The sequence below is a fragment of the Grammomys surdaster genome, unplaced genomic scaffold (assembly GCF_004785775.1).
Source record: "Grammomys surdaster isolate TR1022 unplaced genomic scaffold, NIH_TR_1.0 131, whole genome shotgun sequence".
Classification (NCBI taxonomy): Eukaryota; Metazoa; Chordata; class Mammalia; order Rodentia; family Muridae; genus Grammomys; species Grammomys surdaster.
In genome coordinates, this window is record NW_021604589.1 from 1,133,149 (window position 1) to 1,160,267 (window position 27,119).

Below are 27,119 nucleotides of genomic sequence, written 5' to 3' on the forward strand. Positions count from 1 at the left end.
TTCACGGAGGTGTAAAGACCCAGTAAGGTTCTGATATTTAATAGAAAACAATAGTCATGTATTATGTATAACTGATATAATATCAAAATGGTACTATAGAAGCAGTTTTTGGCATATAGTGGTAGAGGGCACAGTGCCAGTGTAAATCTGATGCTTTAATTGTATTCCAGCTTTTGATTTTATTATCATCATGCCTAAGACTATCCAGCTGGAATGCACACTATACATTTAAGAATAAAATGAGCATCCTGGTGGTACATCATTAATAGGTTCCATAAAATTATGAATTCTTTAAATAAATAATGTTCTGAATTATCTGCTAAAAGACTAACTAAAATGAGGAGCAGTATCTAAAAGTGGTTAAAATGGGAGATAAAGTCCAATGGTAAGTATAGTTTTTAATTGGGACTTAAGATTAAACTGAGGCTTCCTATATATCAGGCAAGCACTCTACCACTGAGCTATATGCATACCTCTTTTTTGAGTTTTTATTTGAGATAGTGTCTCAATAAGCTTCTCAAAATGGCCTTGAGCTTGTGACCCTCCTGCTATAACCTCCGAAGTAGCTGATAATTAATATTTTAAGTGCAATGATCAGTTGAAGACACATTTTACCACCACTGTAAAATATACAAGTGAAATGCAAAAGAGAAAGTCATATAGATTATATTGTGCTGCTCACAGCTTTTGACATTCAGACATATATGACAAATAGTTGGGCCCAAATACTAAAAAGAAACATCTTGGCAGACAAGGTCACCTGCTGTCACTCAAGTCTGGAGGATGTCACAAGACTGTGACTGGGCGAAGCTGTTCCAATTGGTTTTCCAATGCAATTCGTTCTTGATGAACCTCCTAAATTATACAAAACAGGGAAAAGAAAAAGAATGAAAGGTATCATTTTGTGGGTTCATCTCTATTTCATTACACATTCAAAGGAAATATAGAACTGACCCTCAAACGCTTGGAGACAAGTGGCCCAAAAGGTACTGGTTTCAATGCTGGTGATTAGACAATGGGGATTCCCAGTCACTAACCTCAGGTATGGTTTCGTGAGTGCCCTGCAGCCACTGTACTACTCAGTACTGATATGTGTTAACATAGAGTGGTAGCCTTGAAATAGCCATCTCAGACACAGGAACGGGCAGCTAAGTTCCAGCACAATCACAAGGCACTTTGAGCATGGTACAACTAACCTACTTCATAGCACACCTGATAAAATTTTCTTTGCAAACCTGCCTTAGCCTTACTCTGCTTTAATGAGCTCAGAAGGCAGTAGAGAATGATATTAAATATTAAAAAGCCAACAGGAGAGAACTAAAAGAAAAAAGCAGAAAGACTCCCAATATGGAACTGAGTCACCACAACTAAATTTCTAGTTGCAATCCCTGGCTTCCTTTCTGGCACAATACTTAGCTGGGGATGAAAGACAAAAAGATAGACTAGTTATCCTTCCATGAAAGTCTCTTGTCCAGACTCATAATATAGCTTAACATAATTTCTGGGTGTCTTTGTTCAGGTTTTATTGTTTTGAAGAAACACCATGACCAAGGCAACTTTTATAAAGGAAACTATTTAATTGTGGCTGCCTTACAGTTTCAGAGGTTTAGTCCATTATCATCATGGTGGAAAGCATGGCAGCATGCAGGCAGATATGGTTCTGGAGGAGCCAAGAGTTCTACATTTTGATCTGCAGGCAGCAGAAGGAGACTGTGTGCCACACTGGGCACAGCTTGAGCATAGGAGACTTTTCAAAGCCAACCCTCACAGTGACACACTTCCTCCAACAAGTCCACACCTACTCCAATAAGGCCACACCTCCTAATAGTGCCACTCCCTATGGTCAAGCATCCAAACATATGAATCTATGTGGGTCATACCTTTTGAAACCACCACACTAGGTGAAAAGCAGAAGAGAGCAACAGCAATATGCTATTTGGAAATTGAAACATTCAGTCTTAAAACAGAGTTTTGCAGAGACCAAAAGGACACATAAAGGCTTAAGTAGAATTGTTCAATGTGGGAAAGAATTCTTATATAAAGGCTCAATTCTGAGATGTTCCAGAGAGCCAACATACATTGGAAAACCAATACATAGAACCGACTGTTCATTCATTCATACTCCTGGCAAACTATCTTCTGTGTCTATTAGCTCTAGGACAGATGTTGCTTTAGCTATGGTATGAGCAAAACCCAAGAAAAAGTACACCAGGACCCTTACATGGCTTATATTAAAATGAATGGACAGACAATAAAATGGGCAAAGAAGACAGCTCTAAAAGTAAATAAATGCGATGATGCATTCGGAAACAACAGAATTAGCAGACCAGGAGAAAACAGAAAGTATGACTAGGGAAGATTGCTTAGAGGTGATGCAACTTGATCAGAGACATGAATGAAGCTAGAAGGAAGCTACTTGAACACATTGGGTGAGGATATGCAGGATGAATACACTGCAACTTCAAAGGTCCCAAGAGAGAAGTTTTGTGAAAATGCTGTATAAAAAGAATGGAGTTCAGTTGGTAGAGTGCATGCCTAAAAGGCAGGCCACTCCAGATTTCATCTCTAGCACCACAGAAACAAGCCACAGTGGCATGTGCCTGGAATCCCAGTACTTAGGACATAGAGAAAGGATAATCAAAGGAGTGAATACATTAGTCATTCTGATAGCAGCCTGAGCAACAGAAGTCCCTGTCTCAATAAAACAAAACTGAAAAGAAACAATGAAGAAAGAAAGAGCAATGAATAAAGCTAATCTACCCAAAAATAAAAGGAGGAGAAGATAAAGCCAAATTAAATGGAAAAAAATAAGTAAAAATGAGATTAAAAATAGATATCACTTCAAAAGATTACTGGATGACTTTCCAGGGTGAGGGTACCATTTTGTAGTCCCACTACCAGTGCATGAGGTTCCAGATGCTGACCACTGACAGTGCCATTTTTTGTTTTAGCAGTTCTAATAAGTGTATAGTAGTATGTAATACTAGCTTAAATTTATCATTTCCTAAATGGCAAATGATACAGAATATCATCTTATGTGTATATATGTCATCCTTATACCCTCTTTGGTGAAATATCTGTTCCAGTCTTTTGCCAATTTTTAAATTTAGATATTTGATTTTTTAAAGTCCTTAATCTTTTTTAAAATTCATTTACATTTTTCATTCAACACATTTTGATCATATATTTTACACTACAACTCATTCCAGATCCTCCCTATTTCCCTACCCATGTAATGTCATGTTCTTAGTTTCTCAAACAGAAAAGAAAAATGAAAATCAAAACAGACGAACAAGCTGAAAGAGAGAAAGAAAAACAATAAAACAAAAACAGCAAAACAAATTTTAAAAAGCACACACACCAAATTCACTTTGTGTTGCGCAACTACTCCTGGCATAGGGCCTTGCCTGAAGTGTGGTCAATATACTCAGTGAGACTCCATTGGAGAAAGCTGATTTTCCCTTTCCCAGAAGGTGTCAATTGCAAATAGCTTCTTAATTAGGGGTGGGATTTGTGTCCACTTCCGCTTCTGCATGCTAAGATTCTATCTGGCTTGGACATGTGCAGGCCTTATGCTTACTGCCACAGTCTCTGTGAGCTCATGTGGGTATCAGTCTTGTGTTTCTTTGCAGTCATCCTCCACCTCTAGCTCTTACACTCTTTCCACTTCCTCTTCCACATAGATCCCTGCACCCTGGAAGGTAGGACTTTGATAAAGATATCCCATTTAGGACTGAGTGTTCCCATTCTCTTTCTTTCTATACATTGTCTACTTGTGAGTCTCTGTGTTCCCATCTAATGCAAAAAGAAGCCTCTCTGATGAGGGCTGAGTGAGACATTGATCTGTGGGTATAGTAATGTGTCACTCGGAGTCACTTTATTGTTGTGTTCATTTAGCATGCTGACAGTAGTAAGTCTTCTCAAAGACTTATTTTTGAGTTTTAAGATTACTTTTTAATCAGAACAAAAATTCTCTGTCAAATATGCAGTTTGAAAATATTTTCTCCCCATCTGTAACTTGTCTTGTAATTTTCTAGTGTCTTTGGCAGAGCAAAGGTGTTTTATTTTAATGAAGGCCAATAAACTAAGTTATATTCTTATATATTCTTATTCATTATGCTTTTAGTCATATTTTTATAGTAGGGTCATGTCTAACCTCAAATCATGAACTATTTTCCCTTTATTCCTAAAAGTTTTATAGTTTTGTTTTCCATTTACATGGACAAGCCCTTTGAAGTTAATCTTTGTACATGGGATGAGACTTAGATCAAGATTCCCTATTTGTTACATATGGATGACCAATTGTTAAACATATTGTTGGGACACTGGCCTTTTTTGAGTTGATTTAGCATCGTTGTCTTTTTAACAAATGGTTTCATTTATATGATTTCTTTCAGGATTATGATCTATGCTCCATTCTCAGAATTCTACTGTCCTGATTACTGCAGCTTGACAGTGATTTCTTCATCTGTTCTACTTTTTACATTGGAATTTTGCAATTCCAAGTTCCTCAGCCTTCACATATAAATTTTTGGATTGGCTTGTTTGTATTCATTTTTAAAATCCTGCTGGGATCTTAATTGATACTGTCATGAATCTAAAGATCACTGGGGAGAAAAAATGACATCTCTATTCTATTGAATCTTCCAAATACATAAGAAAATATATGTGTTCCTTTAGGTCTCCCTGGATTTGTCTTAGCAGCATTTTAATTTCCAGTGTATAAATCTTAGGTGTATTTGGATAGATTTGTACCAAAGTACTTCATTTGGGGAAGGAGCTCAGCTACTGTCAAGTGGTAGTCTAAAAAAAATTCCATTACCAATTATTTATGACTTATACACAGGAATATGACTGATTATTTTGTGTATTGATCCTATATCCTGGGACCTTCACAAATTCAACTGAACAACATAATTGATTTTAAATCTAATTTGCAATAGTATCACAAAGATTTTGGACAAAATTTCAAAAGATTATATACTCAAATCTCAAAACTCCTCAGGGGAATTTTAGATGGCTGAAATAGCTGTAGAGAGCCCTCTGCTTTCAGATTAGAAGATCAACATTATTTACATGTCAATTCTTCATAGACTAGTTGATAGATTCAATGTCAATTTATCCATAATCCTAACAGTTCTTATTTTGTGGCATTTTTCCTACCAGTCCTCAAATTTTCATGAGAGAAATAGCTTACAATATCCCATGGAATCATGAAAAAGAACATGTTGAAATTTTTATATTACCACATTTCAAGACAGAATAAGGCAGCAACAATCAAGATTGTAACACGAAGATCCATAGAAAGACTAATGGAGCAGATTAAGAAGTCAGAACTGAATCCATAATTACAGGTCATCATATTTATGATAATGGTACCAAAGTTATTGATCTAAGGGAGGAAAAGTCTTTTCATCAAATGGTGCTAGATTAAGGAAACACTAAAATGGGGAGAAATGAACCTTGACCCTAATATCATGCCATGTACAAATTTAACATAAAAATGTAAAAGTAAAAACCAATAAAGCTGTTAGAAGAAAATATATCAAAATTATTTTATAAACTATAGATATAGTTTCCTAACATTGAAAGTTATAAACTTATGAAAAATAACAAAGTTGGATTCTATAAAATTTTAAAGTATCTGTTCATAAAAGTATATAGTTATTAAATAAATAGGTGATACAAACACCAGAAGGAAATATTGACAAACATTGGTGGAACTGCTTGTAAAGGATTACAACATGTGGCCTTGTTAGAGGAGATGTATCACTGGGGGTGGGCTCTGAGCTTTCAAAAGTCCACTCAGATCCAATCCCTCTCTCTGTCTGCAACTTACAGATAATATGTAAGCCCTTCACTACTGCTCCAGTGCCATACCAGTCTGCACGCTGCCATGCTCCCCACCATGATGGTCATGGACTCATCCTCTGAAACTGCAAGTAAGCCCATAATTAAATGCTGCCTTTTATAAGTTACCTTAGTCATAGTGTCTCCTCACAGCAATAGAAAAGTAACTAAGACACCTGTGCGTGTGTGTGTGTGTGTGTGTGTGTGTGTGTGTTAGTTTTTTGAGACAGGATTTTTTTTCTCTATGTAGTCCTGGCTGTCCTAGAACTTACTCTATAGATCAGGCTAGCCTCAAACTTACAGAGATCTGTCCACCTCTACCTCGAAGGTCCTGAGATTACCACACCTGCCTGACAATTAACCAATCATCAATGAATCCTGGTTATCTAGGTAATCTAGGTCCTCTAGAATAAATGAGAATATATTTCCAAACAAAAACATGTCTAGAGTTTCTGTGGAATATTCTGTCATAAATGGAACATCTATCTCATCCCTCCCTGCAAGGTTCATGGACCACTTTTGGAGAGCAGGCAACAAGAATAAATAGCCACAGGCTGTAAAGAGAACTAGGGCAAAACAGTGTTTTCTGAACATGACCAAACCACTACACTCATGAACTCACAGACGTCATAACTGCCTGCACAAGATCAAGCCAGTGAACATCCAAGTATGGATGGCGAGGACCCAGAGGCCTTACCTGTAGGCACAGGAACTATTGGCAGTTGTTGGATGCTACCTGAGGGAGAGTCAGTTTTCTTTAGGGGATGTAGTCGCTCATAAATTGACCAGCTAGCTAGTTACCTCACACCCACACATGTAGGGGCAGCACAAATTATACTCAGTGAGTTATTGTTAAAAGACACGAGGCAAGGAAAGGGGTGAATATAACCAAAATACAGTGCATGAAATTCTCAAACACTAAATAAGAACATGATATTTAACCAAGTTCAATGATGCAGTTTTATTCGCCATGTTCTAAAACTGTAAACAGCTAAAGTTTGCATCAATAAACCTAATAATGAAATGGCAGCATATTCACTCAGCACGGTATTAGGTAGCAGTGAAAGGAGTGAATTCCTCATGCACACAACAAAATAAATGAATCTCAAAAAACTTTATACAAACGTATTTGCTATAAAATACCATCATATACAGTTACAGAACAGGAACACCTATGGTATGAAAACATCAGAATAGTGGTGGCGCTGGGATGGGGTAGAAGTAGAATGGAAAAGAAAATGAGAAACCCTCTTTTGATGATGGCAACAGTCTCTAAATCCATAGAACTTGGGTTCTATAAGTATATGCAATTTGTTACAAGATCAGCAAGAATATAGTTACAACTTATATGTGTTAAATTTCACATTATAAGGAAAACCTTTTTAAAAAATGAACTCTATGAGGCTAGACTGCATACATAGTGAGTTCCAGGATAAAGGGGCTATGTCTCAAATAAAAAACTGAACTCTAGCTAACAATATATATGCTGAGATATTTAGGGACTATATACAGATGTTGGTAATGTATTTAAGTATATGTCAAAAGTGAAGTAAACTCAGCACTTGGGAGGCAGAGGCAGACGGATTTCTGAGTTTGAGAGTTCGAGGCTAGCCTGGTCTACAGAGTGAGTTCCAGGACAGCCAGAGCTACACAGAAAAACCCTGTCTCAAAAAACCAAAAAAAAAAAGTGAAATAAACTGATGAAGGGAGCAGATAGACAAACTGACACGTGAATAATAAAACAATTATTATATAAATATAATAATTAATTATATTTATAATAATATTAATAATTAATAATATTATAATAATATAAGTTATATAATAAAAGTATAATTAAAAAGTATAATAAACTGTTGTAGCAGAACTGAAACAGTGGCTGTACAAACATTCATGGTGCAGCTATTCCAAATTTTCTATGTATTTAAAAGTTCTGGAATTAAATATCTTGGCAGAGGGGATAGGCACATAAACGAGAAGTCAGGAATGGGAAGGGGGTAGAGAGTGTTAAAGCAGTACCCTGGGGTGGAGGGCCAAGAAGAAGAAGCGCAGTATCTCAGTTGCAAGCACTGTTTCCATATCAGCATGCTGCTGCATATGTATCATCTCAGAGCTCAGGAGGTTGGGGCAGGAGGATTTTGTGTTCTGGGCCAGCCTGAGCTATGGATCAAGGCTCTGTCTCTTTAAAAAACTGAAAAATAATTTTAGAGAAGATGGTAATTTATATAGATTCTTCTAAAATCAAGGTGGGGGGGAGCAAAGCCCATAAGAGGAATGTGAGTAAGACAGTGAATGAGAATAACCCCTAAGATTACTAATGCCGGAGTATGTTTATGCATGGGTTGAGAATGACCCAATAAAATCATACCCCACCAAAATATGTTCAAGTCCTAACTCCCAGGACCTGTAAACATGATTTTTATAAGCAAAGAGAACCATGTAAGGATAACATCATGCTAGATCAAGTTGGACCTTAATCCAATGACTGGTGTCCTTAATCAGAACAGTACAACAAGAATACATTACAGGCAAGACATAGGAAGAATGTTAGATAACAGTGGAGACAGAGATTGGACCTTTATGTACAGGTCAAGGAATAGCAAGGATTGTCAGAAAATACTTAAAGTTGGGAAGCAGTAAACAACATGACATCTCTGAAGCTTTCAAAAACAGAAGGGCTCTGATGACACATTGGCTTCAAACTCCAGAGCTAGACAGAGTAACTTACAATTGTATGACATCACCACATTTGTGCTATATGGCCAGAGCAACCTAAGAAACTGATTCAGGGGAGAAATGATGGAGAGAAACAGGTGAGAAAAACCAGGGCTGATGTCCTTGAGAAAGTGAAATGGAACCATTTCCAAGGTACCAGAAAAGGAGTTTACCCAGGCTGCCTACATCAACAAAAGCAATCATCATTCATAGATCATCTATACATTTATGAACTTGCCCGAAAGCTTTGAACAACAAAGAATACAGAGTTTGTAAGCAGCTTTGTTTCCTTTTAACTCATACACGGTATGTAGCCTTTATATTTAAGTTACTAGTCTTAGTCTAAGCATTCAAGAACCAACCCCCTTGAATCGCAAATACACTTGTTCCTCACAAGCCAAATGAGCTTTGAGAACAAAGGCAGATCTTAGTGAAAGTAATGGGGAGCTGATGGTCAAAACAAATCAGAACAAAAAGCCAGGGTTAAGTGAGGGGATCCAAATGTGAGGCATACTCCTTACCTTCAGCTGCTGCTGAAGCTCACTGTTCAAGCGAGCCAGCACTGCATTGGCCTCCTTATTTTTGCGAATAGCAGTCTGAATAGCCTTCTTCTGCTTGGAAGACTGCCTGTAAAATAGCGAAAACATGTCTATGAAAAGAAACTCAGAGGTCCTCTTGCAAGTCAGAACGCAGATTCATGAGAGGAGCTAAACTGACAAAGGTTAACATCCCAGGGCTCCAAAAATAACATCTCATGTTCTCAGGCCAGCAAGCCAGCAGGCAGGCAGGCCCATGCCAAAATGAAACAAATTTGTCAGGATGAATTATTTATACCTGAAGCCATTCCTCATTTTACAACTTGAATAGAGACTATGAATTGAGCCTTTTCAAACATTTGTGTTCGAGTTATTCCAAGACATTTTAATACGCATTTTTCTGATAAGTCTTATTAGCCAAATGACCCTTTTTGTATAGACATTAATGGAATCTACTTCAGTGGACAAGACTGGTGGAAAAGAGCAGAACATTCTCTTAAGCAGAAATTTAGCAAGACTGCCTAGTTCACCTTTATTTTCTTTATGAGAGAAAGTGTGTGAATTTTAATATATACTAGAATATATCTGAAGCACGAGAAGAAAATAAAGAATGTTTTTGTACCAGCACACCTTAGCTAAGTCAGTACTAAATTTAAAGAACTAGGGAGATCATGTGTTCCACTTGGGCCTATTAAAGTATCCGCTTACACTGTTTGGCCATAAGTCTTCTTAGTACCGTCTTGATCTTTAAAACTTTCCATGATGGGAATGATAAATCAACATGGTCACCACAAGTATAACTTACAAACTCTTATTCCCACAGCAAGAAACACAACAAAAACGGTGATTTGTACCCTCCTAGAAAAACAACCATATTTTTAATCACTGGGAAATGGGTCCTAGTACTGATCTACCCTGCAGATAGGATGGCTATCTCCTAAGGGGATACACTATGCTAGACACCCTGCTAATCTGTAGAAGATTAGTTCCTTCTGCAGAAAGTTTAAAGGTTAATTGTTTCAGCCATATAAAGGCAGGGAAGAAGCTTCAAAAGTCCACTTTTTTTTTTTTAATAAAGCAGAGACTACATTTCCTGTTGTGTTCTGGGATTTAAACTCAGGTCCTCATGCTTATACAGCCAAGTGCTTTATCCACTGAGCCATCTCCCACACTTTTTAAAATATAATTTCAGTAGCATATATTCACTGAGCAAAGTGAAAGGTTTCATAACGCTATTTTCATTGAAATACATATGTACGTTGGCCAATATTTGCTACTCAATACCCTTTCTTGTCCTGTTTCCAATCACATTAGATTCCATCTTCTTTACAAATGTCTCCTTTGTATTTTCATGTTGTACTTGTATGCATGTCTGTATGCATGCACATGTGTGTGTGTGTGTGTGTGTGTGTGTGTGTGTGTGTGAGAGAGAGAGAGAGAGAGAGAGAGAGAGAGAGGAGGGGGGGGGGGGGGGGGGGGGGAGGGAGGGAGGGAGGGAGGTAGGTTATCCAGGTTCCACACATAAGAGTAAAATTTAATTCATGACTTCTTTACTGAATTAATAATATGTGCAAGAATACAATAAAAATAAATATTGTAAAGTAAATTTTTGAGAACAATGCCAACAAAACAGAAACAAAATATACATAGCATAAGAAGAATGCCTGGATTTTGATACATGATGTATTCCTTTGCTTTACAACAAACAAATTTAAATGTCTACTAGAGAAAAACTGTGCCTTGGTCCAATTTTAGTGCCTTTTCCAAAAGAACAATATTCTAGAAGACTTTTTCTTTTTGAGATGTTTAACTTCAGACATTTGTTCAAGTACACAGATTTGGTTTCAGTGGCACATCTACAGATATTGCTATTCTGGAAACATCTTGAATCACATCTACTTCTGGGCAAGTACTATCTCAAGTTTTCAAACCATTGATCCTTGAAATGAAATTTATTTCAGTTGTGAGTTTTTAATAAATTAAGATGAAGTAAAACTCACCCTTTCCTCCCTGCAGGAACAAAGAGCTATTATTAAAGTTTAGAAACTCAACTATGTCCTTCTACTCCAAAGAATATTAATTACTAACATTTCTGGTAAGGCAATAAAAGTTCTATAATATTCAATATATGTACAAAGATTACACTGAATGTCAACAACTAAAATAACACAAAAAAGGAAAAGAAAACAGAAAAGTACGATGGCCTGCAAGGAGGATGAAGAGAGAAGTTTCATCATGGACCAGACAGGTGAAAACAACAAGTTTAACCACGGATTTTGAGTCAGAGTGCAGAAAGCTCTGAAACCTCAGAGCACTAGCATTCATCTCTGCTTTTTGACTGTGTACCCACCTGCCAGTACACTATAAGCAGCAGTGCTGTGCTTCCTCCCACCACCATGATCTACTGTAGCTCTTCCAACCATAAGCCAAAATGAACCCTTCTTTCACAACCCTTCTTTCCTTACAGTAAGGAGAGGAGAGGACTCAGAAAGCAACATTTAAATAAAGGGGGGCTAGAGAGATGGCTCAGCAGTTAAGAGCACTGACTACACTTCCAGAGGGTCCTGAGTTCAATTACCAGCAACCACATGCTGGCTCATAACCATCTGTAATGGGATCCAGTGCCCTCTTCTGGTGTGTCTGAGAGAGTAACCATGTGCTCATATACATAAACTAAATAAATAATTCCTAAAAATAAAAGAATTAGAAAAATCATCAAAGGATAGGAAGGGATGTATCACCAAAGAGGACGTGCAGTGGCAAATACATACACACAAAAATGTTTGCAACATCACTAGCCTTCAGAGAAATACAAATTAAGATCACAATATCATAGACTTAAATACCTACTAAACAGCTAAAATTAAAATGGAACAACATCAAATTTTGGCAAAGAGATGGAGAAATTCAATGTCTTATGCATTGCTTGTGGGAATGTAGCATGGAACCTCCATTCTGGAAGAACACCTGGTAGTATCTTTTCAAACTGCACATACTTAGCAGATAATCCAAAAATCACAGTTCAGGATGCTTATTCCAAAGAAAGAAAAATTCATGTACAAATAAAAACTTATGCTTGCAGCAACTTCATTTGTAATATTCACCAACTACACACAGCCGAAGTACCACTTAATAGGAGACTGATTAAACAGACTGCTATATTATGCATGCCACAGGACACTGCTTTATAGTGATGGCTGATAGACACATCTACCACATTTGGATGGATGTTAAGGGATGGAAGTTTACCTTTCTTTGGGATAAGTGTCCTGAACTGTTTGGCTTGTTTGATTGGTTGGTTTGTTTTGTTTTAATGTGTTAAATATGCTGAAGAAAAAAATGTCAAATCCATTTATATAGCATTCTTAAAATGACAAAATTATAAGAATGGAAAATTAGGCAATTATTTGCTAGGGGCTATGAATGTTAGATAGTAAGAAGTAGGTATGACTCCATCATATTGATTATAGTGATTGTTTAACAAATCTACACATGACAATATGTTCTAAAATGGTATAGAATTATCCTAGCTATAGTTAGGTAAAATGTAATCATTGGGACAAACTGTAAGAGATAAACAAGTTTGTTTGGTATTACTTTTTGTTAGTTTCTATGAATTTTATATAGTTCAAAACTTAAAAGTTTACAGAAAGAGATCAATTGGAACCAGATATCTCTCCATCCTTAAACTAGTACCATGCTATGTGAGTCAGCTTAGAACTATTGTCTCCAAGCTGATCACAATGGGATCAACGTATGCCAACAGTTGCTTTGCATGTGTTGTTTTCTAACGTTAAGATCTAATGAAATCATTTGTATTTCTGACACTTTAGACATGAAAGTTCTTTGTGGAGTATATGTTTATTGTTCCACATAATGTGATGTTGCAACATCTTGCTTACATTTAACTATGTGATCTCTATGAGTAGAAATATTTAATAGTGGCATCTGAAAATTTCTCCTAAACTTTTAGATGCTGAAAATTAGTTTCAATGAAGTTAATTATAATTAAACAAACAATTAACAGAGCAAAAGAAGAGGATTAAAAATTATATATATTATAAAATCTTTTTATGAAAGTAACATAAGTTTCATACAAAGGAGTAAGTTTCAAATGAATAAAAAATATCCATTAACTTTGTCTTAAAAAAAAAAAAGAACTATTGTCTCTATTGCTGCCCTCCACCTACATGGGCAGATGCCTGTATTCATGCTTGTGTGAACCTCACTTCCAGTTTCACACTTGAATGGATGCTGGGGCATACTTACCTAAGCAGCTTCTTTCTCCTAAGTATGTGGGTAATAGTTAGGAGTCCAGTTCAACCTTGGCCCTTCATAGCAAGGCAATTAATCTATGGAGCTGAAAGTGGTAGACTTGTTCACAGAGAAAAGTGACAAATACCCTTTAGAAGACTAGAAAAATTTCAGGAGTCCAAAGGTTTGCTGCCACTATTTTCTATAAATCACCCCTACATCCTCACAATGAATATGGATCCTTAATGGTCTTTTGGGGCAAGAAAGAATATGCTGAGATATTCAAAGTTGTTGTGTTGCTGTTATTGTTGTTTTGATTTTTGGTTTGGTTTTTTTTTTTCTCATTTGTAACCAAAGGAGTCCTAAATAAAGCAAATAACAGGTCCCAATTTAGACACCAATGTTAGATCCAAAGCATCTGTTAACGATTCAGGAAAGGTGTTTATCTTGCTTCTAAATTGCTTCAGAAGTTTTCCCCTACCCATTCTTCTAATGTTTTCCTCCCTGTTCCAATCTGGACTACAACTGGCTCAGTTTCCAAAGCAGAAACCGTCCAGTATATCCTGGTTTTGTTTCATCCATTGCATGCCATGCTATCATGTGGAGCAAAAGCACCATGTAGCACTGTCAGCATGAGAGTCTGTGGCAGAGTACCTCTCAAAAGAGTTGTTATGGTGATGGTGGTTGAACTCGGGGCCATGTGCATGCTAGGCAAGCTCTCTACCACTAAGCTCTCCTTATGCTCTCATGTGTTCCATACGATATGACCCTTCTATTTCAACTGGATATGTGGCCACCTGCCCTACTCTCATTGATTCATATTGTTGCTGTGATAAACTACCCTGACAAAGGCAATTCAGACAAGAAAGGGGTTTATTTAGTTACAATTCCAGGTTATAGTCCATCATAGCAAAGAAGTCACAGTGGCAGGAGCTCAAAGCATCAAGTAATATGATATCCATAGTCAAGCACATGGAGAAATACATGCATGCAGATCTACTTACATTCTCAGCACCATGGGCTTAGGTAATGGTGGCAGCCACAGTGGGCTGGATCTTCTTACATAAATTAAAAATCAGTTCCCTCACAGGCATGCTCACAGGCCAACCTGATCCAGACAAGTCCTTACTTAAGACCCGCTTCCCAGGTGATTCTAGGCTGCGTCAAGTTGACATGTAATATTGATCATCATATCACCCAACCATAAATTGTATTACTTTGTCACATTGGTAGGTGAACAAGAACATGTAACTAAATTTTAAGCCAGTGAGATCAGAAAAATCTTAGCAATAAACTGGGTTTTTTTTCTCTACATTTGTTCTTTCTCCCTTTCCATGTGATCAGAAATATAAATAAATATGTTGGTGACATGTCACCATTAGCATATGGATAAAGGCAAATCTCAACAAAATCTAGAAGACAAGATGCCGGGCTTCCTGACAGAGCAATCCTACCCTTCTGAAGTGTATTTTCTGCTCAAGTAGCAAATCTAAATTTTGAAAAATATATTTTTTTACTTATTCTTTGAGAATCTGAAACATACATACAATAATATTTTATTATTTTAAAATAATGACATAGTGGCTCACACCTATGACATCAGCACTCAGAAGGCTGAGTCAAGAGGATTTCCAGAAGTTTGAGGCTAGCCTAGTCTATGAGGTACCCAACCCAAGCTATAGTGTGAGACCCTATCTTAAAAAAGATCCTTCCCAGAAAGAATATAAGCAAGATTCTCTAAGTGAAAAAAATATATACTAGCCTGTATATTTTGGCTCACACCTATCATGAAAACATCTGAGCAGTGACAAGAGGCTGACGGGGAGTTCATCATCCTTAACTACACAGAGCCAGCCATGACTACATGAGATCCTGTCTTTAAAAAAAGGATAGATCTTCTTAGCCTTATTTCTCCCAAGGAAACTGGGTGCATCTTCTAAGTCTCAAATTTGTATTGCCTTTTCTATTGTTGGAAATGGAGGACTTCCATCAGGTATTCAAGCCATCAATCCCATAGAGAATCCCAATATATCAAGCATATGGAGGGAAAGAAAAAAATTCCAACCACATTGAGAACATCATGCAGGCAAGCAAATAGTCTATATTAGCTGCTAGAACACAGTCTGGGCTTATAGAAGAATACAGACCAGAGGCTGGCACAGACTACAGAGGCTGGCACAGAGCCATGGTACTGTCATATGGTATTCTCTGTTTCCATACTGCATGAATAATCCTGTTTTCTAAAGGTTCATCTTTAATAGACAGGAAAGAAACAACTAAGCCAGACTTTTTCTAAGCCAAATCTGTGTCTGTTCTTATCAATGATGATACATTATGATATGTTTAGTGCATATAACCTGGACTCAGAAGTTTACTTGGACAAGCTTACTAATTGTGTGGGAAATGTTAATATCAAAAGCTTAATTTGTTTCTGACAATGGTTCATTTTTATGTTAATTTCTATAAAAACTGATGACAGTTTTACAACTAGTTCTACTTTATTTTTAGCCTTTCTTCATGTTCTATTGGAGAATTGAGCTTACAGAAAATGTTTGGGACTCTTTTTTCTCATTTTCCCCAAAGATAGTACCTAGCAACTAACACTGTGAATGAGAAAAAAAGTGGGGGAGGGGTGATATACATATATATCTAAGATATATCTAGATGTCTAAGGGAATCTGTGCTTATATCTCTCTCAAAACTCTGGCTTGGGAAAGACCTCTAGGCCAAATATTTTGTATATTCTGACTTTTGCTCCTAGCCTTGAAAAATTATGAACACTAAATTCCTTCCTATCATGCCAAAATAAACTGGTCTTGGAACTAAAATAAGAAGCTGTATAAAATCTTCTCATGTGAAAACTTAGGTCCTGACTATTCACACTGTTACCTGTGCATTAGTCTCTTAGCTAAACACTACATGATCCTTATACTAGCATTCGGAGGGACATTCACAGACCATATAAATAAAAGAAAATACCATTTCAATAAATACTATAGGGACAACTGTATAATTACCATGTCAAATAATGAATTTGAACCTCATCTTCACATGAGATACAAAATGAACTCAAAATAAACCATAGGAGTCAGCATTAGCTATAAAGTGACAAGACTTTTCTAAGTAAATAATCTTTGTAAACTTGAACTAGGCAACAGGTTCTTAAATATGACAATAAAAATCTAAGTGCCAGCCGGGCAGTGGTAGTGCATGCTTTTAATCCCAGCACTTGGGAGGCAGAGGCAGGTGGATTTCTGAGTTCGAGGCAGCCTGGTCTACAGAATGAGTTCCAGGACAGCCAGGACTACACAGAGAAACTCTGTCTCGAAAAAAAAAAAAATCTAAGTGCCAAGTCAAACATGGAAGTGCATACCTTCAATCTCAGAACTTGGGAAGCAGAACTAGGTAGACCTTTGTGAGTTCATGGACAGATTGGTCTACAAATTGTATTACAGGTCAATCGGGGCCAGAGAATGAGATCCTGTCTCAAATATGCACACATACACACACAAAAAAATATAAAAACAGTAAAAAGTCAAGCACAAAGGACCAAATGATGCATGGCCATGTCAATGTAAAATGTAAGCAAAGTAGAGATAGAGGATAAATTAGTGGTTTCCAGGAGCTGGGCAGAGAAGGGAACTTGAAGAACAATTTCCACTGGGCACAGAGTCTTTTGGAGATTACAAAAAAAAAAAAGGTTCCAAAATTATATTGTGGTGATGATCACATGACTTGTGAATATACTAAAAGCCACCAAAGTGTATGGTATGCAAATTATATTTCAACAAAGCTGATTTAAAAAACAAAAAAGGAAAGCAACAGCTCTCTGTGTGACGTTCACCAGATGCCTGCAATCTACCTTAGAGGGCAATGTGGCCACCAGTGACTGACTGGAATTAACATGAAGCTGAAATGAAGGAGGAAAACATAGCCATCTTTGTGCCTGACAGAACTCTAGCCTCCTGGTTAGGAAGGCAAAGATGATGCAGAAAATCACTTCCTGTACTGCTTGATGCCTGCAGGGAACTATCTATCCCTTTGGGAAAAGAAACATCCTCTCAAGGAGCAAAGAACCCAAATAGGACCCAGCTTCCACAGAACCTGTGGCTGTTCTTTCCACAACAGTGTAGCAGAAGGAAAGCTACAGAGCCCCTGAGATCTGAAGGGCTGCTACAGAAATATTACAAGGGAGCCCAAGTATTAGCAATACTGGCCAGTAAGGCTCACTTCAAGTCAAGTGACAGTAGTGGGATTTTGTCCTCAATATTCACCTACTGTCACTACAGAAGGACTAAGTCAAGTAATAGATCACAAAGTCAGCCTTCTAGAAAGGGTGGGTTGTCCAAAGCACAAGTGTCTCAATCCTTTGTCCTCTCCATGATGTCTCCATAATTCCTTCAGTATCTGTTCCAGATGGTAAGGGAGGTATTATAGAAGATCTGCCTGCACGATTCAGTACTGAGGTGACTAATATCAGGAACTCTACACAAGGATTATAAAACTCATACCCTAATTTTGCTGACAATTGAGTCTATGATCACTGAGCTGGTCATGTGCCCTAAAGGAACTTAAGATGAGGCATGAAATGAGAGAAAATGGCCCTTGCTATACTGACTGCTTCATAGGAAAATCTGGACCAACATAAAAAGGGTTAAGAAGGAAAGAGAAAAAGATGGAAAACCAAACACTCATCTAGGACTTGCCTGTTCCTTTGGGTCAGGCTAACTCTTTTGGAGTATAAAGTCTACTATCAGATTGGGAGCCTTTAATGCCACCATCATCACCATGGCAGAGATGACTATGACAGCTATTAAACCCTGTGGCTAGGAGTAGAAATGCAAACACATTTGTAAAAGATACATATGCATGCAGATGTAAGAAGTTCCCCACATTATTCACTCATCTTTTTGCCACTTACTTTTGTACTGTTGGATGGGGTTTCACCATTGCTGCAGAAGCTGCCCCTCCAACTGCAGCAGCAGGCTCCTGGCTCTCTGTAGTTTGATTTTCAGGTCGGAACTTCCTGCGAATAGGCTTTGATGGAGGCTGAGCATGTGGTGCATCCTGTGGATTAAAAATAAACCCAAAATGCTCAAAATGATTTTTATGACCCCTCCATCTCTCATGCCACTATCCACAGTTCTGTGCCCAAGATCAAAAGACTACTCTGCTTAAACTACACACCACAAACTGATACTTGGCTCTGTTCAAACTACATACCACAGCTGATACTTGGCTCAGCAAGTGCTGGAGGGCTTCTGGCAGTAGGCTCCAGCAAACAGCCTACCTGTATGTCTTTTTAAAATACACTGTGAATCTACTGCCCTTGCTGTTAACCAAGAAAGACACCAAAATAAGATTCTAGTGACACTACTCTTATCCTGTTTTAATGTTGTAAACAATCTATACTTTCTTGTCATTTAAAGTCACATAGACTTCATATAACAGCAGTTCTTGGCCTCTGGGTTGTGACCCCTTTGAAGCTTACATATCAGACACTCAACACCTCAGATATTTATATTATAATTTATAACAGTAGCAAATTACAGTTATGAAGTAGCAATGGGATCATTTTATGGTTGTGGGGGTCACCACAACATAAGGAACTGTATTAAAGGGTCACAACATTAGAAAGATTAAGAACTACTCTTGCTTAACCACAAGGTCTCTTCTAATTGAAGACAAAACTGACTCTTGCCTCACTCTGGGCCTTTCTGAAGAATATATTTTAAAGTCTGTATTGGTCTTAGTCATATGCTCATCATTCTTCTACTCTTGATCCCTACATGAAGTCAAACAAAAAGCCAGTGTGTTCAAGGAAACAACCGATCTGCTTCCTTAGAGGACCTCATGTCACCTTCCAAGCCCAAGGTCCACTCTCTTTGCTAAGAGAATGGTCTAAGGGATAATACTGAAGATCAAAAAGAGGGTGACAAAGGAAATGGGGAGCACAACAGTGAGTAGTGCTGGCTGTGACAGATCAGGGGCTCAGGCAAAGGCAAGGTACCAAGATTTGAGAAAAAAAAAATCCTGACACAGGTTGGGGACAAAGAGGGAGAGAACCAACACACACAAATACATACAGAAATGGGATAGTGAAACGTACTGCTCTGCATGGTAATTTTAAAAACCAAGTAAACAATAACAAAACAACAAAACAAGAAAAGAAAGAAATCATGGTACCAAGAAGGGGAAGCTATCCTACCCACATGGAGTACTACTAGGGTCTTACTGTTACCTGAGGTCACTGTATGAAACAGATGGTTCCATATTCTTGCTGTCTTATTCAAAGAATTTCAAAATGAGCATATGAATGGCAAAGCAGCAAGAAGCTTGATTTAAACAGACCATACAATCTGCCTCTGTAGGCAACAAGTCAGTCTCATTAGTGGATAGGATTGGATACACTGCAGAAATCAGTGGGCTACTTGAGCATGCTATAGTTTGGAGCTTTCTCTTATGGGGTCCAGAAGAAGGGGAAGTTGGTTTCTGAGGGGTGTAATATGGAGGCTCCTATTTGATTGACAGGACTGAATGATATAAGCCTTTCTCTCACTATGCATGTCCTTTCCTGTGATATATCTGATTTTAATCATATGCACGCCCAACCATGTATAAACATAAGATGGTTAATAGAAGGTTTTCCTTAAAACTTCATGCAGAAGATACAATTTGCCTTAATGCACAAGCATCCAAAACTAGTTGAGGCCAGATGGGTTCCCTGTGTCTCACCCCTGATGTGTTCTGAGCATTTTTCAAAGAAAACTGACCACAAATGTGTAACTACTAAATGGTTACTAAAAGGCAGGAGTAATCTGTGCCATTGTTTGAAATGTGGTATACTTGAAACTTGATGCAAGTAAGGGTCCTAGGCTGCTGGCTGCACCTTTAGGAGAGCAGTATATGCATAACTGAAATCAAGTTGAGCCCAAAAGAGCAAAGCTACACCACCTACACTCGTCCACTTCATTAGCAGATGTATGAAGGCTTGCTAAAGTCACCCAGCTCTCTCCACATTCTATATTTAATTTTATATGTTGTGTGTATGTGCACCATGTGTGTAAAATGAGCACAGAGGTCAGAAATAGCATGCCACCATATGGGTGCTGGGAACTGAACCCAGGCCCTAGCTATACAAGAGCAGTAAGCACTCTAAAAATACTAAGCCAATTCTCCTGCTCTCCCAAAACATTTGTTTGATCTTGCCAAAAGCAACTCAGCCATGCTTGGTTGGAAGATTGAGGAGAGTACAAACTACCAGGGATATCCATGACCCAGCCCCGGAACCTTCAGGATCCTAATCTTCAGAAAGAATTCCCACTTCAGAACTGTGGATCGGTCACATTCATCTTGATGGAAACTTTCACGTTTCTATAAGAAGCCCATGGGTCTTTATGCTACCACTGAAGCATCTTTCTGCTGCTCTCTTACCTTCTTTGTTGGACTGCTTTCTGCAGTTTGGGAAGGAGCTCTGTTCATCTGAGGATGTAAGTCAGTTTCAGACACTGATTCAGACTGTAACAAGATCAAAGAGAAGATATATATGCAAAACCCAACTGTGTAAACATATGATCAAGAACACTTTGGAAAAGAGTCACTCGGGAAAACCAAGTCACACTGGTCTAGGTCAAGCGACAGATGCACAGTTATCCTTGGGGAAAATCTTCCACCACAGACCTTGCTATTCCTTTCCATGTCTCCTTCCAGTATCAAGAAAAGGAACCATGAGTATCTCATATATTTTCACATACAGATTTCTTTAAAAAAAACTAAAGCTTTACAAAAATTATATAAAAAATACTAGATGACAAAGGATTAGGAAAGGACTTAAGGAGCACTGAGAAAAACAATCAGTACCATAAAAGACCCATAATTTTTAATATTAAATTCCTAATAAAGAAACACTGTATGAGCTGGAGAGATGGCTCAGTAGTTAAGAGTTGTATTTCCAGAGAACTGAAGTTCAATTCTCAGCACCCAGACCAGGCAGCTCACAACACAGCTTTAAGAGATTAGATGTCCTCTTCTGGTTTCTTACACACACACACACACACACACACACACACACACACGCACGCACGCACGCACGCACGCACGCACGCACGCACAAATACACACACAAATCTTTTTAAAAAAATGAAGCACTCTAATAAATAGCCATTTACCTTTAAAAGGGAAGGAGATATGTAATGACTGTAGTAATCAGAAAGGCTGACTATTAAGTGCACAAAGACTGATGAGGGATACTCCCAAGCACTTCACGACATAGAACACAGCCAAGCAGGACACAGGGTAAATGGGACTTACATAATGGCTCCCTGTGTCCTCAAGGCTTTATACCTTCAGCTGAGGTGAACATTTTGCTTTCAGCTGCTATTAACCAGTGATGTAAAATATTGACATGATGACAAACCAGCCACTTAGGAGCAAAGTGACTTCCACATCTCACTGGTATCAGTCCTTCATTTACCCGAAAACTAATTCACACCACAAAAAACTCAGATTGTAGCTCAAACAACTGCCACTGTGCCCCTTGCATGGCCATCTCTAGCCTCCTACAGTGTGTCTTCTTTCCCATGGTGCTACTACTGAACAGACTGGCTCCCAGGGAACTAAGGTTAGCAGACTCTGGCTGCCTCTTGTATTCTCCTCATTCACTTTCCTTCCCAAATGGCACCCCTGGTGACATTCTCTGAGTTGTACCCCCTCTTTCCACCGACTCTTCTTATTCCTGAAATGTAGGCTTTCTCAGGGTTCTCTGCCTTCAGTTCCCCTGCCCCAATTTTTCCCCTGTTCATTCCTTCCCAGGGTAATACCATCTGCTCCTGAGTCTCACTCGTTTAATTAATTGATATTCTTATTGTGTATGTATGCACGTGTGCGCCACGGTACATGTACGAAGGTCAAAGAGGACCTTTTGTGGGAGTCACTTCTTGTGTCGCAGGGATCCTGCTCAGGTTGTAAGGCTTTCAGCAACCACCTTTACCCACTGAGCCACCTCACCAGCCGAATTATTTATTTATTCATTTGCAGTACTAGAGATTGAACCTAAGGTTTCATACATGTGAGGCAAGCACTCCTATGGAATATCTCCAGCCCTTGTTCCTATGTTTTATCCTGAACAACTCCTTACATCTTGGAAATCTATACACAAGCACTCGACATGTCTGGTGTCAAGTTCCATCTATTTCTCACTGCTTCTCCTTCCATTCGACATGGCTGTGTTACTCATGCTGCTGCTGGTGCTATGATTAGGCTCCAGGACAAACTGAATTCTATGTATGTGTCATGCAGACCTTGCTCAAGTGTTCTGCATAAATTATTATATCACATCATCATAGCCTTAAGAAGTAGTGATTGTCCCCAGCCTGCTGATGACTAAAACTTTAAAGAAGTCAAGAAACTCACCCAAAGATCATACAAATGGCAGGGTCTGAGGCCAGGTTTTGAGTTCCAAAGCTAGGCCTGTTACCATGGTCTCAAGTTCCAAAGCTAGGCTTGTTACCATGGTGCAATACAGCCTCAGGCACTAGTAGGCCTCAATGTTGTTCCTGCAAGGCCTTACTTATCAAACAGCTACTGCTGGCTGGCTATGCTGGCATTCAAAGATAAACAAGGATCAGTTCTACTTACAACCATCTGGCAGTCCAGTGGAAGAGGTAGATAAATAATCAGAGATGCATGTTTCAATGTAGTGTGGTAGAGGAGTGGGGATTATAGGAGCACTCATTCTTGTAGGACAGTTAAGACTTAGGAGGTGACATTGCAGCTGAGGTCTGAATAATATGCAGTATACAGTCAGCTACAAGAGATACATGTGTGGATGAGGAGAGAGGTAGGTCCAAAGTAAACTCAAAAAGGTCTATTGTACTGGACAGTCTTATTTCTACTTGACACACAAACCAGAGTTATCTGAAAGGAAGGAAACTCAATAGAGAAGATGTCTCCATAAGATCCAGATGTAGGTTTTAAAAAAAAAAATTAGTGATTGATAGGGAAGGGCCCAGCCCATTGTGGGTGGATCTATCCCTGAGCTGGTTGTTCTGGGTTCTAACAGAAAGCAGGCTGAGCAAGCCATGATAAATAAGCCAGTAAGTAGCATCCCTCCATGGCCTCTGGACCAGCATCTACCTCCAGGTTCCTGCCCTGTTTTAGTTCCTGTCCTGGCTTCCTTCAGTGACATACTACAAAGTGGACGTGTAAGCCCAATAAACTCTTTCCTCCCTAACCTTGCTCTTTGATCATGATGTTTTGTTGCAGCCATAGAAACTCTAGCTAAGATACCTATATATACTCAGACAACCAGAATTTTAGCCTGAAATATCAGAAGATTGAGGCCAGTCTCTCAGCCAGGAAATGTAGAAGGAACAGTGTCTTAGGGTTTTATTGCTCTGAAGAGACTCTGTGACCATGACAACTCTTATAAAAGAAAAGAATTTAATTAGGTCTGGCTTACAGTTTCAGAGTTCAGTTCATCATTATCATGGCAGGAAGCATGGCTGCATATAGGCAGACATGGTGCTGAAGATCCAGTTTTACATCTGGATCGGAGGCAACTGGAAGAGAGAGAGCCTGGCCTGGGTATTTGAAACCCCAAAGCCCACTCCAGGTAACATACTTCCTCCAACAAGGCCACTCCTCCTAATGCCACCCCGCTAAGCAGTCAATATATGAGTCTATGGGGGCCATTCTTACTCAAATCTCCACAAGGAGGAATAAGGAGAGCTTGTTTGGGGGCATATTAAGGAGCAGTGAAGCTCTCCAGGAGCCATACATTGTCAACAGTCTGGAGAGTGTAGCATCCACCCCCTTGTCCCTGGGAGTTCTGAATCACTCTCCAAGATCCATGAGTCAAATGTCATTTTCTAGCAGCTAAGAGCTTACCACCCACTCAAATACAGGGCTTCTGCTAAAGAATCCATCTTGAATCTGAGGTCCCTTCCTGACTGCCACTTGTAATTTATGACTTAAAAAGTATGTGCTCTGGCCCCAAGTCTATCCATGCATGCCCCTGCAGGGACCACAGGTATGCAGGGACAAATCACAGAGGCAGGCAGACAGCAGAGGAATGACTGGTCCAGGTACACAGCCTTTTGATTTGCCAGTTCCCTCCCATTACAAAGCAGGCAGAGGTTGTTGTATCTTCCACCAACTCCCTGTGGAGATGAGTGAAGTCTCCTCATGGAAATGCTGAGGGAGATGACAAACTGACCTTTTCAACATAAATGAGGATTAGGAGCCCAGAAAAAGCAGTAGACTGTCTTTGTCTACTTATTGCCACCAAAAGTAAGCAGCAATCTGGTGGTGAGCTGAGCAGGCAGTGGTAAAGCTTCTCTGAGGTGGTACTTTTGCATTTACAAATGGACCTTCCTGAAATTGTATGTAGTGGCCTGGGCGTTCTCGTTCTCTGACTGAAGGCAGACAACTGCTTAATACAAGCACAGAGAGAATCTCAACATCAGTGTCCTCCAGACGCACCTCAGGGCCTCCGTACCACCTTTTGTTACCCCAGGATTGATTTCAAATGGGTTCAGCTACTGAATATTCAAAGGAATGAATCTCACAAAGGATGGAACACAGGAATTGGAGAAGGTGGCACACGGAGAGAAAACTAGTTCTATGGTAAGAGAAATTGAAGATGAGATTTAGACATGCAAAACTGCCTTGTCACAATGCTATTCCGCTTTCCTTCATGAAAATAACATAAGCTTCACGGTTCACATCAGACTTAGCAGCTAAATGGCAGCATAAACTGGGGAGGTTCCTTTGCTATTTCTTTACACATCTGTAAGTCATCAGTTTTAGAAGGATGATAATCTAGAAAGGCAGGAGAGCCTCAGTAGCTGGCTTCTTCCTCTGTGGATTTAAGAACGTGGAGGTGGGAAAGACTATGCTATGCCAACAGTATAGCCTTGTGCAAAAGTCTTGGTTGTATAAACTGAAATCCAACTTTTAACTCCAGTGAAAGAGGCATCCATTTGGCTTATAACTGATATTACAAACAGCAGTCCTGCCTTCATGGCTCCCTGTGAAACAACATACACTCAGGATGCAAAGAGCCAGGTCACTGAAGCTTGAAATACATACTAATATGTATTTATAGGTAATATATTTATTCTATTATCTCTTAGTTTATACTAATTATACATACAGTTTTCATTATGGCATTTTCATATATACGCATATAAGTTTGATCATATTTACTCTGTCACACTCTCTTGTCTCCTTCGAATTCCCACCGATCCTTTCCTCTCCCTTATGAGTTCTCCCTTATTTATGTCTTTTTGCTGTTTTTGTTTTTTCCTTTTTTGGTGACCCAATGAATTTCATTAGGGTTGCTTGCAAACACACAGGGGAGAGAGTTGTTTACAGGAATGTGGGCACCTTACTAGTGGCTACAACACTGAAGAAAATCTCTTCTTCCTCTAGGCACTATTAATTGCCTACAGATGCTAAGGGAGGGGTGGAGCTTCCTGAGCTCCTCTTCCTTCCCTGACAGACATTGTTGGGACCGACTGTGTACTGATCTTGTGGAGGTAATTACAGATTCAGATTCTGTGATTCAGAAGAGCAATGAGCACGTCATGTCCGGAAGTCAGCATCTCACACAGTCTTCTACTTCCTCCAGCTCTTACAGTCTTTCCACTCTCTCTTCTGTGATCGTTCAAAACCCTTGTAGGGGGTGATAAAGGTGTCCCATTTAGGGCTGCACATTCAACAGTCGCCTATTTTCAACACTTTGAACAGTTATAAGCCTCTGTATTAACCATCCCTCCATGTGAAATGTAGCTTCGTTGACCAAAGCTGACAGGAGCACTAATCTATGGTCATAAGCATAGTGTCTTAGCATGAAATATGACAGGCACATCATGTTCATTTAACAAAACAACTGCAATGGAGTTGGTGAGAAGGTTCCATGGCCAAGAGCACTTGTTCCTGTAGAGGACTCAGTTTCAAGTCCCATACCCACTTGGTGGCTTATAACCATCCATGACTCCAGTTCTGGGGGATCTGATTCCCTGTGCTCACTAATACACATAAAATAAAAATAAATAAGTCTTAAAACAAAAATGTATCAAAGAAAGCCACCAAGCCAGCAGTTGTTTCCCTAATGGGGCTTATACCTTCCCAACTACTTGTTCTGACCACATATATACAATGTTTTAATATTAATATTCCTCTTCCTCTAATATAAATGAAAATACTTTCACTCTAATTTTGCAATGAAATAGCCTCATCAGATAACAAGATGATACTGCTCTGGATGTGATAAATTAGCCTGTTGCTTTGTGTATTCCCGTGGCTGATGAGATATGGCCTTTGCTCAGCTGGCTTACCAGAACAGCCACAGAGAGGCTTCTGTGCATTCATTTATTCAGCTTTAGAGATTTGTTTGCCTCTGGTATGCCAGGGCCAATGATAAAAGTATGAGCTACAGGAAGGAGGCAAATAGCTGTCAAAGGTTCCATGCTGTCCTGCTTAGATCACCTTTACATAGATGGCACACACCCATTCAATCAGCTGCTCTGAGTGCTAGCTACTAAAGTCTTATAGCTACTGTCTTAATGGAGGAAGTGTGCCTCTCAAACTCACCCTCAGCAGTCCACAGATAATGAATAACTCACTTGTAGATAGATATAAAGGCAAGTTTCCTGCCTCAAAGAGGATAACTAAGTTGTAACTTATGTACTAAAATCCTTCTATGGAGATTAGGCTAAGCTGTTTTCCCTTCACCATGCTTCCATTTCCTCTTTCTGTTTG

The 27,119-nt window shown here is 38.9% G+C and overlaps 1 protein-coding gene across 1 annotated transcript in view; it reads right to left on the reverse strand.

Moving 5' to 3' along the window:
• Positions 1–636: 636 nt before the first annotated feature.
• Reps2 (RALBP1 associated Eps domain containing 2) overlaps positions 637–27,119 on the reverse strand; it is a 48,560-nt gene continuing 22,077 nt past the window's right edge. The window contains exons 2-5 of the mRNA XM_028762145.1: positions 20,790–20,873; positions 18,277–18,422; positions 9,087–9,192; positions 637–855 (exon numbers count right to left, since the gene is read on the reverse strand). Of these exons, the coding sequence (XP_028617978.1) occupies positions 787–855; positions 9,087–9,192; positions 18,277–18,422; positions 20,790–20,837 (369 nt within the window). The 5' untranslated portion in view covers positions 20,838–20,873 and the 3' untranslated portion in view covers positions 637–786. The remainder of the gene's footprint in view (positions 856–9,086; positions 9,193–18,276; positions 18,423–20,789; positions 20,874–27,119) is intronic.